The sequence below is a fragment of the Pinus tabuliformis genome, chromosome J, assembly GCF_031772625.1.
Source record: "Pinus tabuliformis cultivar Carrire ecotype Pingquan chromosome J, CPIR1, whole genome shotgun sequence".
Lineage (NCBI taxonomy): Eukaryota > Viridiplantae > Streptophyta > Pinopsida > Pinales > Pinaceae > Pinus > Pinus tabuliformis.
Genome location: NC_142295.1, coordinates 1,489,214,273 through 1,489,227,597, shown reverse-complemented (window position 1 = coordinate 1,489,227,597; position 13,325 = coordinate 1,489,214,273). Strand labels below are relative to the sequence as shown.

The window sequence follows — 13,325 nt, the reverse complement described above, 5'->3', positions numbered from 1 at the left end:
TGAACTGCTGGTTTGTTGGCAATTCCCTCTAAAAGAGTTGGATTGAGGATGTTTTAGAACTTAGTTGCTAAGATTTTAAAAAAAGAAAAAAGAAAAACAATTAGTAAAAGTTTTATTGTAATTTTTTACTTCATTAAATAGAACGTATTGTGTGAACATTGTTACCCTGTTGTCTGAAGTTCAATATGTGGAGAAAGGCATTTATATCATTGTTGGCCACCATGACAGACCAGTGGTTTTGGATGTTTTGACTAACATCTCCTTCAACGAAATATGTCATATTAGACTTGATTTCAAAAATAACGACGCTTGTATGCAAGACATCATCTACCACGTTTGCTTTCGTGGCAAAGAGTACAACAGGAAATCAAATGAAAATCGCGTCAATTGATGCACTTGTACAATACAAAAATCAAAGTGTATTGCCACATCACATAACTGGATATAACGAGGGTTTGGATTCGTGGCGATGGCGACTTACGACAAACCAACTTGCGCGGAATATCAACCGTCCTTTGCATCGAACAACTCGAAGCCGATAATAAGATCCCAATTATTTTCCACACCAAAACTTTGCATAAACTTAGGTTAAAATGCCAATATACCAAAAATATAACGGTCAAACTACTCGGTGAGCGATCGCTAATAGTCCGAGACAAAGACTAATAATAACCCATAATAACTATTCCACTATCCATATGAATTAAAAAGCCAAATTATGATAAATTCGTCCACGCAAATTATGATAAATTCTTCCACCGTTAAAAAAACACAAATGACATACAGATTAACATTAACAGCATTGCGTGCACTGCGTGCCACAATTCGACACGATCGTGTCTTCTTTCTTCTTTCATTGTACATTGGACGCAATCCTTCCAGCCAACGACCTCTCTTTATCATTTTCACTATCGTTTCCGTCACTTACCTATTGCCTTTTTGAAAATGTTGTGTACCGCTTCATTACTATATCCACCCTGCCGCAAATTCCAGTCCACTCAACTAGTGGAACGTCCTTTCCACTCACTGTTTCCATCACAACCAGATAGAGGGCCGTTCCTTGTCAACATCCCGAAATACCATATCTGTAGTTCTCCTCATCAATTTGAGCCCATCAATCCTGCAGTTAAAAGCAAGTCTATCTATGATCGATGGGTGAAGTTTCGCTTGTCCAATAACCGGATGTTTCAATGGCTCTCAGTTCATTTGCTGGAATACCCAAAACACTTGGGATTGAATCAGGCTCTGGCAAACCCCAATTGGGTATATTATCTTCATCGAGCATTTGTATCAATCCATTGAGACAATGGCTAAAAAAATCCTCAGAGTCTCACAGACACCGGGAAAGGCGCTATGTTTGTAAAAGAAAGTTGTGTAGCACAGTGATGGCAATTACAACACAAGTACCCAGAAAAATTGAGACTGTTTTAAACGGGTCAGAAGAGTATGATGCCATAGTCATTGGGTCAGGCATAGGGGGCCTGGTTGCTGCAACCCAGTTGGCAGTAAAAGGGGCCAGAGTTCTTGTGTTAGAAAAGTACGTTATCCCTGGTGGCAGCTCAGGGTTCTACAAAAGGGATGGCTATACATTTGATGTAGGATCCTCGGTCATGTTCGGATTCAGTGATAAGGTTCCCCTCTGTCTGATAATATTTAATTTATCTGTTTAGGAAATAACTTGCTTATTGTTTCCTGGGCAGCTGTTGCGAAGTTAATATTTATTTATCATCATCCATTTCCACTAGGCACCACTGGGTGCAATTACAACAATAGTATGTGCAGCGTTGATCCTGGGTCAACCCAACCAGTCATGATCAATCCTTTCAACGAAGGGTTGGTCCTGATTGGATCGATCGGGAGCAGTCAGGTAGGTTCCCCGCTCTTATCAGCTGCTTACTGGGATGCTCCTCATTAGTCAACATTGGAGCTGTCTGGCAAGGTCTTGTGCTGGCCTTCCCAGGTTGGTCCTAACTGAAAAGTTCACCCTGGAGCAGTCAGGTAAGTTCCTGAAGGTTCTTCTAGGGTTAGTGCAGACTGGTCAACCCTGAAAGTGTTGGTCCACTAAATGCAATCACAGCAGTATCACCTTGGCACAAGACAGACTTGCCATAAATGCATATTTGTGGAACCTTGTTGTCACTGTTTCTCACTTAGAACCTTGCAAAATTTAAAGATTCACCAACATTTTTTTTAACCATAAAAATTGGGTGGAGCTAGCACCGACAGCCTGCAAGCCAATACTAGGAGTAACTTGTTACTTGGCAAGGGCTGAGAGGTCTGGAGACACTAGGCCCCACTCCATAGGTATGCTTACCCCTGGGCTTATCACAACAAGTCTATATTAATTTATCAACATGTACAAACTCTATCCCCAGCTTATGTTAATTTATCAACATGTACAAATTCTATCCCCTCTGGCTTTGAACTTGTGACCTCTTATACTGAAGCACATGCTCTTAAGTTCCACTCAAGCTGTACTTCCTCTTTAGATATTGGTATAGCATCAATAACAAAATCTTTGATTCACCAACATTAATAACAAGTCCGTCTGAGGCTTAAGGTTTGTTGTGCAAATTCAACCTACAACATTATTCAGTAAATCCCATGAAGTTCAATGACAACAGCATGTAGTAGGTACCACTAGGTATCTAAGTAGATGATAATTAGAGCCCAGGCACAAGCACATCTAATTGATTGTTGGCCCAATTACTGGCTGTTGTAAGATTGTTGCTATGCTAGCAAGGATGGAACTCGAGGGCTATGTAAGTGGAATTCTCCATTTTGTTACTGGACCACAATCTTATGTGTGGTTACTATTCCTACACTTGGGAATGTGATTGTTTATCTATTTATTAATAATGTTAGGCCTCATAGAAGAGCCAATGGCATGTCTTGGCATACTAACACGATGAAACCTGTAAATTTGAGATATTTGTCAGTTAAGGAAACATAGACTTCGCTTTTAAATAGCCATCCATTTAGATTTTGTTTGTAATTCCTAGTAACAATACAATTGCTTTTTGTTGGCACCTCTGGTGCTCATGACAGTTATGCATTGGTGTGAAATTTAACTTTTAGTGATATTCCATAATGTTGAACATCTTAAAGAAAACCACTAGAATAATTTTTTTTCTTTCCCTTAGTTGATTGCCTACAAATGGCAACTTAGCTTTACCATTTTCACTTGATCCCAACTTGAAAACCATATTATAGCAGGCTAGTAATAAATGATGTTCCTTTGGACAATCCTTCAGAGTATGGATGTTCTGCATTTTCTTTGACTTGGAGAGTTGTGCCCCCCCATCCAACTCTCTATTAGGTATTTCAGTGCTAGGAGTGAGTTAAGGCCAACTTGGTGCAATGTTAGGTTAAAGTGTATTTTTTAGGAGTGAGTTAAGGCCAACTTGGTCCAATGCAATGTTAGGTTAAAGTGTGTTTTTGTGCTTTACTAATTCACCGGTCACTCTCATATTCTATACATGAGGGATTTGATGGTTCAAACATCTCCTTGATATTAATGACATTTGATCCGTGGTTTAACATTCAATTGGTTCATGATATTTCTTTAAAGATTATGAAGGATCTTTTGTTGATGATTGAACTTAGTATGTTCATGTAAATTGTCTTTGCATTAAACAATTGTTAGCCTTTGGGGTTAGTCCAAAAGTGTTTGAACTTTGCACCATGGACCAGGGACAAATCGCAAGTGTTAGGTATGGAAGGATGTGGACATGCTACCTCTATGAAGGCCTCCTATTCATGTCCTTGCTAGAATGTGAAAGAAAAGCTCCAAGGTGCTGGCACTTTACTAGAAGGAAGAGATGACCACCAAGGTGAAATAAGGAAACAAGTATAACTTCCATGCATCTGATTTCAACCCATGATCCTTAAGAGGATGCCGAAAACAATTGTAGGCACTTTGTATGAAACAATGGCTAATGTACCTTTTGGTTGCTTACTTACCTTCACTGGAAGAGTGTGCTAGTCAAGTGGATAAGCTAAGTCAATGAGTGGCTAAAAGGCATTTGATAAGTTGCTATCTAAGGATAGTGTGAGGCTGCTGGCTGGAAATCTACATCTTAGTAGAAATTTTTTCTGCTAGGTTATCCATGTATATGAATGGGTAACAGAGCTGAAAGGGACAAGCTCCAAACTCTATGAGGTTGATGGGCTGGTGGATTTCTACTTGCATCCAATGATGCGGTGAAGGGAGGTGATTTATACTCTCTTTGCTAAAGACCAATTGGAATCTAATAGACGAGGTCCCCACACCTTAGAGCTATATATAAAATCGTAGGCCAAATGAGAGTATTCAGGATTGACATCTTGGACAATATGTCCTGAAAACGGTTTTGGAAGCACTACCTTTCGAGAAGTGCTAGGAAACCATGGCCTTTGGTAACTCGGGGTTGTAGTGCATGGCGTTGACCAAAGTGATGTCTTGTGAATAATACTCCCAGGTAAGTACATGTGCAAGTGATCTCAATCTCCTCTCCTCTAAAAATGTAATGGTGATTAGAGAGGGTCTTCTTCAACCTGTTGAAGATTGTGACCTTGGTTTTACTTAGGTTGATCGTCAATTGTTGAAGGTCACAAACTAGGGCCAAGGCATCCAACTGTCTCTGCAACCCCGTGGGATGATGAGGCTAAAAGGATCAAATTATCAGTGAAAAGTAGGATAGATATCAAGACATGGTGGAGTAGGCATCCATCTCCATCCTGTATGTGCTCATGCAAGAAGGAATCTAGCTCATCAATGTAGATTTCAAAAAATGTGGGGGACAATGGGCAACACTATTTGACCCCTATGTTATGATAAAATCTAATAACCCTATCATGTGGGAAGACGAACAAGAAGTGACTCGTAAAGGTGCATGATAGTGGAAAGGTGCATGATAGTGGGTAGTAAGGTATCAAAGATACCAATGTCTCTAAATCTCTATTACAAAGACTCCCGAGGGAAAGAGTCAAAAGCTTTTTAAAAGTCAACAAAGCAGCATAGACTTTTGAAGAGCGATATCATGCCTCCTCAATAATGGCCTTGAGTGTAAGGATGTGGTCAATGGCCTAGTACTCAGGTTGAAATCTAGCCTATCCTCTGGCTCTGAGTTGCCTCCTCTCAAACTCCCCAGAAAGCTTCAAGTGGAGGGCCATAACACAAAGTTTAGAAAACGTGTGGCCTATCATGATGCTCCTATAGTTGTTGGGATCCATACTGGACCCCAATTTGTAAATTGGGTGGATAATGTGATGCGACCAAGATTGTGGAAAACCTATGTAGACTAGGGGGCATAGTTAAAAGGATAACAGTGGCATATGGGGACCCTTTTCTTCACACATATCAAGGAATAAGGGGAGGGCGTCTTGCATGGAAACCTTTAGAAGTTTTTCAATCAATGTATCTAGCATTCATAAGGGAAGAACCCTACTTAGAAGTCCCTAGAACATCTCATTTTGGTTCCTTGAAATACATATCAAAAGAAACCCACTAGGCACATCCTCTCATTCTTAGGATGGCACCCATGGTAAACTAGATTCCCTAGGGTTTAAGGCTGATACAACAATATACTTATCAAGAGATCAACACTGTGGGTGGGGAGGATAACACTCCTTCCTTCAACCACTTAGGCTAGACCCAATTGACTTGAAATTTTTGGACTATATATCCTAGGAAACCCCAGGTGCTCCCCCTTATTTTGAGGATGATGCCCATGGTAAACAAGACTCTTCAGTGCGCAAGACCATATCGACATATCACTAGCAACAATAGAACCTAGATGGGAAGGATAACGATCATTCCTCCCAACCACCAAAGCTAGACCCAATTGACAATCTATAACAACTTAAAATAAAGTAAGGCATTATTTCATGGAGTGCCTCACTTGGGAAGTGACATGTGGCCTTTGGATGGTAAAAAATAACCTAAGAGGAGAGTGCCTTGGGGTTTCTAGAGAGTTATATTTGCTCAAAATGAAACTGTAAAAGGAAGTGACACTCTCACTTCCAAAGGATGCATTTCATGGTGAAACTTCCTTTATATTGTGTGTGCTAAGGTGTTGAGGATACTTCTAGACAAATTTGGAGCTTATTTTGTGATGTTCGAGGGTTTAAATTCCAAGTAAGGTTGTCTTTTCATGTTATAATTTTCTTCAAAGCTAAGCTGACTGCTGTACCTTTTAGTAGGTTTGTTCTAGTTTTTGGAGGGATGAAAAGAGAAATCTGTTGACTCTGAAATTTGTTTGTGATATCAAATTTGAAGTATATGTAGTTGAGGATTGATCATTCAATAGAAAATTGCCCTTTGTGCTGATTGTTACTACAAAATCTAGCACCTTAGTGAAAAGCCTTACTAAGCACTCTAGATTAAGAGCAACAATGGGATCAATCATCATTGACGCCTTAGCCAACAATTCTCCTACTATTCTTTGGTTAGATATTATCCCCACAAGGGAGGCTTTCACAACAGATCTTAGGGATTAGATAATCCAAGTGCTCCTAGGCTAAATACCCCCCTAAGGATTCTATTATAGACTACACCCAAGGATAAATGTTCAATAATTAGGGTTTTGGGTGAGATAAGATGTAATTTCAAGACAACGAGTTCAAAGGACCCTATGGCTAAATCTAGAGGGCTTAGTAAGTCTTGGAGAGGCTCAAATAGGTTCTCAAACACATGTTATCTATAAATTACAAATTGTTATAAACTAGGGTTTTAATTAGCACAATTGCAACATGCAAATATTTATAACATCAATAACAAAATAGCCCAAAATTAATAACAAACAAGTGAAAACTAAGGGCTAATCAATAAGTAAACTAGGAATTATATTACAACAATTTTCGATGGCTGAAAATACATAAAACAACAAGAACAACCCTAGATGTCGACCCCAATTAATGGCTAAAAAATACATGAAGATTAATATTTATACTTTTTCGGTTTAGTGTATGCATAGTCTAGCCCTAGGAGTCAAGACTATAAAGTTCAAGGTAAATAATGTTGAAAAATGCAGATTTGTTGTAATCGAACCTTATTTACCCTAGAAAACAATAAAAAAAGAAATTTAGGGTTTTATTTTGTGGGGTTGATGTGAAAAATCGGTTAACCGATTCCTACTGTAGCAATTGATGTTAATTATTCTTATTGTTAATTCGATTAACCAATTTACTTGCTGTGTGCTACGACAAATATCGAATTAAATACACTGCAACCTACACAAATAAAAATTGCGGAAACTAAATACAACACAGGAGAGAAATAAACATCACACACATCTACACAATTATTTTTGGACAAATGTCCCCGGAAAAACCCAATGTGGGATAACGGTGCAGCAACTGAGGGTTTGTATTATTAAGCAGTAGTTTCTGAATACAATCTCTTGATGCCTTGTTGGCTATCCAATATAGAGAATATCACTGACAGAAGAATAGTGAGAAGTACCTCACACTATCACAGGCGATCCTGATCGATCCAGCCATAGAATGGCTTGCCCCTTGTTGCCTCTGTGCAGTCACTACGTCAACCCAACGTCACATCGTCTAGGGACAATGCCACTCCCTCTGCTGATCGATTTGCCTCCCAGGAACTTTGATTTCCACCACTCGGTCTTACACCCTGACTTCTGGCTTTAGAAATTGATTCCTCCAGCAAAAATATGGACCTCCTCAAGGCTCTGCACTGCCTCTGCGTCAGCCTACACTGGCCAGCTTAGCCTTTGCGTCTACCTACACTAGCTAGCTTAGCCTCTGTGCTGCCTCTCCCGGATCTCTCTCTACCTCCTCTGTAGAGTATTCCTGGATCAGGAGAAATATCCAACTAGAACTATCCCTGCCCCTCACTACAAGAAATCACTTTGAATCTCACTGGCAACTGCTGCTGCTCTCTTCAGAAATTTGATCTCTGATCTCCCACTCGATGTGTTTTCCAAATGCTCATCAAGCCTCCTCTTATAATCCTCCAGTTGAGAACCAACGACCCAAATTAGATCCTAATCAATGGCTCAGATAATTTTGGCTTGATACTCGTCTTCTTCTAGAAGTTTCACCCACAGTTAGATTAATACCCTTTAATTGTTTTAAGTTCCTAAGTTTAGACTTAGGCCTCCATTAAAAATAATTAATTATGTTAATAAAACTTTCTCTGGGTGGAATTTCCCAAAATGATTTCTGGGTATTGTGGAATACATGTGTCTAAGCCTTTGATGCTACCAGAAATTTTGAGGCTTAGAGTGCATCCAATGCTACCAAAAATCAATAGTTGACACAAAAGTGGATTAATGCCTTTCTCAATCAAGGGATAATAGAGTGTAAGGCTAAAATCTATAAAAGAGGATTGATAGAAGCGATTTAAGGGAGAGAGAAAGCTGTAGTTAGGTTTTCCAACGCAAACCCTAGTGTCTTTAAATCAAATTGGAGACAAATATAGGAGGAAGCTACAACTAGGTTCCTCAATAAAAAATTGATGATAATCTTGTCAAGGAGATGCTAGAACCATAAAAGATTCAACAACACTTTGGTGAAAATTTCATTGAAAACTTAATTCTGCAATAAATACAAGATGGAAGAAAATACTTACAATAAATTTGCACAAAATCACCGTAGAATCAACATTCATCATCTAAGAGAAAGAACCATTCAATTCCAATATCCTCCCCAAGATAATTTGCTCATTTAATGCTCCATAACGATCAAGAGAAAAGAGAGAAGATAGTCACACTCCCTTGAGTGAGTGTGACAAGGATTCAAGGTTAAATTGACTCTTTCTATTTATATGAGGGCAACCAAATCGATTTAATCCAAAATTAGACTAAAAGCCCTAAAAATAATATAAAATGTGATTACATGTTGGATAGTTCACAAGATGACCGCCAAAGATAGTTATCTCAATGATAAAACATAAAAACAAGGCTCTTTTAACCCATATGAGCTAAAACGCTTCCAAAGGTGACCCATCCTCCAAAAGGTGTGTCTCTCATCAAAATGTGCCATAGATGACTCAAAGGGGTGCTCCTCATTCCAAGAATCACATCTCCTCATAAAAAAGTGTCTACTTTTGACTTAGTTACTGGAGAATCCACAGTGAAAACCATTTTCCGTCAACGTTTCAAATCCCAACCGGAATCCATCATCAGGACTTCTTGAATGTTGATAGTAAAAGAGCTTAATTTAGGTATTTAGACATTGGGATTTGAAACGTTGACAGAAAATGATTTTTACTGTTGATTCTCCGGTAACTAAGTCAAAAGATATAAACCACAGATGTTTTAAATCCAGGTGTCTACTTATCAAGCAAAGGCTCCCTCAACAAGGCGTTATCATCAAATAACCTCACATCATTAATCCAAGCCACATGAAGGGGACATCATGGAGCTACGGCATGACATCATCATGCAATGTAGTGTACCATCCCCTCTAGAGGGGTCTCAAATCGTCATCATCAAATCATTTCAGAAAGAGGGCAACGCCCATCAAGAAGGTGCAATGCTAGCTTAGGGGCGTCATGTGCAATGTTTCAGCTCCTAGGGGAGAGGAGAGTGTCATCAACTATGTTGGATATATTTCAAGGTCAACACTCCTCAAAAGGAGGTCAATGTCTTGGTTTTGGTGCCCAGTGGAGTCATCGAATGGATCTTGATGTCCTCTCTGAAGTGTTGGAGAAGCATCACACAATCCCTTAAGGGATGTTAGTTGTACCTACGAGTAAGCATCTAAAACATACTCATGGAATTAAGTGAGATCAACATCATAGGTGTAAGAACTATAAGACTATAAGACTATCAGAGTGGGCCATATTTAATGCAAAAGGCATTAAAATACTTTAGGCAAACATCATCTTCAAATATATTTCTAGCATATGACTTGTAAACAAGTTACCATGCTTAGATATGGGAGAATTATCAAAAGGCCCTATACAGTACTTCCAACCCTAAGGGGAGGAATAGTTTCTAGGCTAACCCCTCAATCAATAGGTGCAAGTGATCCATGACATGGTAAGAGTTTACTTCATAGAGGATGCCACATTCTTTATACCAACTATGAAATTCCATCATCCTTGAGTGTTATGATGTGAAGAGTGTTGAAATTTCTAAGTATTACCCGTTAGAAATTTTATATGTATTCTCTGGTTTATTTTGCCTACTTATTTAATTACTAACAAGTTATTTAACCATATAAACACTGAAATAAACACAATACAGTCTCAACCATCTACAAATCAACAACTGAAAGAAATAGACAAACACACAAGTGACACTGTTATTTTTGGACAAATGTCCCCAGAAAAACCCAACTTGGGAAAATCGGTGCAACAATCTTGAGGGTTATATTATTATGCAGTCTTTCTGAGTACTACTTGGTGCCAAATTGGCTCACCCGACAAAGAAAATAATTTGGCAGTAATACCTCTCTATTTGGAAGCAGATATTTTGAAAGTCTACCCCATGAAACCCTCTCCAGCACAATCTGAAGCTCTACGTCAGCCTGAAACCCTCTGCGTCAACCCTCTGAGGCTTTGTGCAGCTTCTCTAGCCTCTGCGTCACTCCTGCAGCCTCTGCATGGATGACGCAGGCCCTTTTGGCCCCTGCACAGTCTCTGCTAGCCTTTGCGTTTCTCCCTCTGGCTCTGCATCTGCCTCTTTGCCTCTGCGCTGGTCTTCCGACACTATCTTTGCCTCTCTGCCTTGTACTCACTGCCCCTTGCTGGAACTCTGATCACTGATTCGATTTCTCTTAGCAAACCCCGCTCTAGAAAATCGAATGACTGATCACTCTGGTGTATTCTCCAACTGACCCTCAAGCCCCCTCTTATACTTTTCTTGTTGGCCCTTCAACGACCGAGATTACATCTCTAATCAACGACTAAGATTAGATTTGGCGTGATCCATGTCCTTTAGAACCTCCTAACCCAATTTTATATTAATACCCATTGCTATTTGATTTTTCCTAAGTTTGGACTTAGGAACTCCATTAAAAATATTAATTATTTTAATATCTCCTTAACCGGGTAGAATCTGCCCAAACCATTTCTGGGCCTTGGAGATCTCATGTGTTTTAGCCTCTCCACCAATTTTCATGGCTAGAGCACATCCGATGCTACCCCAATTTAACACTCCCTCATAGTGAGGACTATGCTCTAGTAATACTCCACACTTAGCATCACCCTGATTATACGGCACCGGTACCTGTGTTGATGCTAGGCCTCCCCGCCCAACATCCTCTGCACTGCTGCCCATGGCCCTGCCACCGCTGCTACATCCGTACGACAATTCCTTTTGCATCTTTGCTCCTGCTCGTCCTTTCTCCCAACACTATAGTTCTCTTCTCATCATACTGCATCGTGCTACTGCTATTGCACTGCAACTCCGTTATTGAGAAGTAACTGATCCACCCAACTACTGACATCCCTGTCAGGCTAGAAGCACTCCCGATGCTGAAGCTCTCTCTATCACTATCTTGTGCTCCCTCTAATGCGTCTGCGCTGCTGCAACAACTTTGTGCTTCTCGCACCCTTGCAAACCTCTCTGTGCCATCCTGCACTGCTGCAACCTCCTCTGTGCCTCTCGCACTGCTGCAAGCCTCTATGCGCTGCCTGGGACTACTGCACTCTAGCACTCTTTGCCGCTTCATCCACATTCGTTTCTACCGACATCCGCCATCCTGCTACTGTCACTTCGAGGCTCTCGTAGCCAGATATGATCCAAGAGTTTGGGTACCTCAAGGATCCTGTCCCTCATCGCCTGTAGTCCTTCTGACTACAACTCGATGTCTCCCCACCTCTTCTCTAGAGGTACATGAGCACTCATGGCACAGTCGTCATCTTCCTCTACCTCCTTTTCCGCCTTTGCTGGTGCTGCCTTGGAGTTAGACGTCTCTCCCTTATTCTTCTTCCTTGGACACTGGTTCGCATAATGCCCCAGTTCCTCACAGTTGAAGCACTTTATCTTGGAGAGGTCCTTTTTTTTCCTCTTCTCTTGCTTCCCCATAGATGCCAGAGCTGCATCCTCTTCCTCTTCTTTCTTGACCCGGGCTCCTTTGCTGCTACTTCCCATCTTGGTCAGCTGTCTGTCTCTTCTTGGCGAAGAGCTGCCCACAATTCTTTCCAATTTGGAAGATTCACTTTGCCTAGAATACTTTGGACGAATGTCTCCCACTCTTCGGAGACTATGTTTAGGGCGATCCTCACCATCATCTCCTGATCCGGCGTGGCCCCTTCAATCTGCCGAGGAAGTGATCTATCTGCTCCCCTTTCTGCATCTGGTATGACTATAGCTGATTCTCCAGTAGCATCTTCCTCTGCACGGAAGTGCCTTGATATAATGTTTTCAAGGTGTCCCACATTTCCTTTGCTGTCTCCTTCTCGGCAATATGATGGATCATATGATCCTTGACCCCATCAAGGATTATGCATTTCGCCTTGGCCATCGCATCCTCATACCTTTCATTGTTAACTAGGTCAATTGGGATAGCCACGGTTCTTAAGGCGAAGGCCTTGATGCGATGTCTATCTAGAACATACAAGATCCTGGCCTTCCACATGACAAAGTTGGACGCCCCGTCCAGCCTGTCCTGATCCCTCGTCCATTCATGGCCATCTCTCTGCTCTTCTTTTCGACTCCTCTGAGTCTCTACTTCCCTCTTGGAAGTTCTCTCTTTGACTCCCTCTGAGTCGCTACTTCCCTCTTGGAAGTTCTCTGCTAGACTCCCTCTGAGTCTTGATTTCCCTCCTGGAAATCTGTCTGCCAACCGTCGAATCGCAACTCTCTGATCTCCTATGCACCTGCAACACTGATTTGGATTTCTTGGCTAGAAATCCGCCTAGGTAGCGACTCCCTTTATCTTGGTTTTGCCCCGTTAGGTACTATTTTGTCTCGGCAACAACGACACCCCACCAGCTTCACTCCCCGTAATCTGCCCATAGCTTCCTATGCCTCAGCAACTGAAGAATTGAGTCTCTAGGCTCTACGCAGTCCCAACATTGGTTGAATTGCTCTCTTGGCTAACTGCGTCAACCCTCGTGGCCTTTACGTGGCTCTTTGTGAGCCTCTTTTTCCTTTCTCAGCCTTTACGCTTGCCTCTCTCTGTCACGAACTGATGACGTAAGGCCTTTGTGTCAACCCTTCTCTGTTGCTTTTTGCTAGGAACAACTTCTGTCACTCGGGACAATTGTTTCTGCTGCAAATTCTCTAATTCAGCTGGTACCTTTAGCTATCCTGTGATCTGCAACCCTTTGATACCATGTTGAAATTTTTAAGTATTACCCATTAGAAATTTTATTTGTATTCTTTGGTTTATTTCACCTACTTGTTTAATTACTAACAAGTTAT

General features: G+C 40.9%; 1 protein-coding gene across 1 annotated transcript in view; it reads left to right on the top strand.

The window, feature by feature from the left end:
• The first annotated feature begins 964 nt into the window (after nt 1-964).
• Nucleotides 965-13,325, top strand: part of CRTISO (carotenoid isomerase) — a 48,053-nt gene continuing 35,692 nt past the window's right edge. The window contains exon 1 of the mRNA XM_089379660.1: nt 965-1,631. Coding sequence (XP_089235786.1) covers nt 1,191-1,631 — 441 coding nt within the window. The 5' untranslated portion in view covers nt 965-1,190. The remainder of the gene's footprint in view (nt 1,632-13,325) is intronic.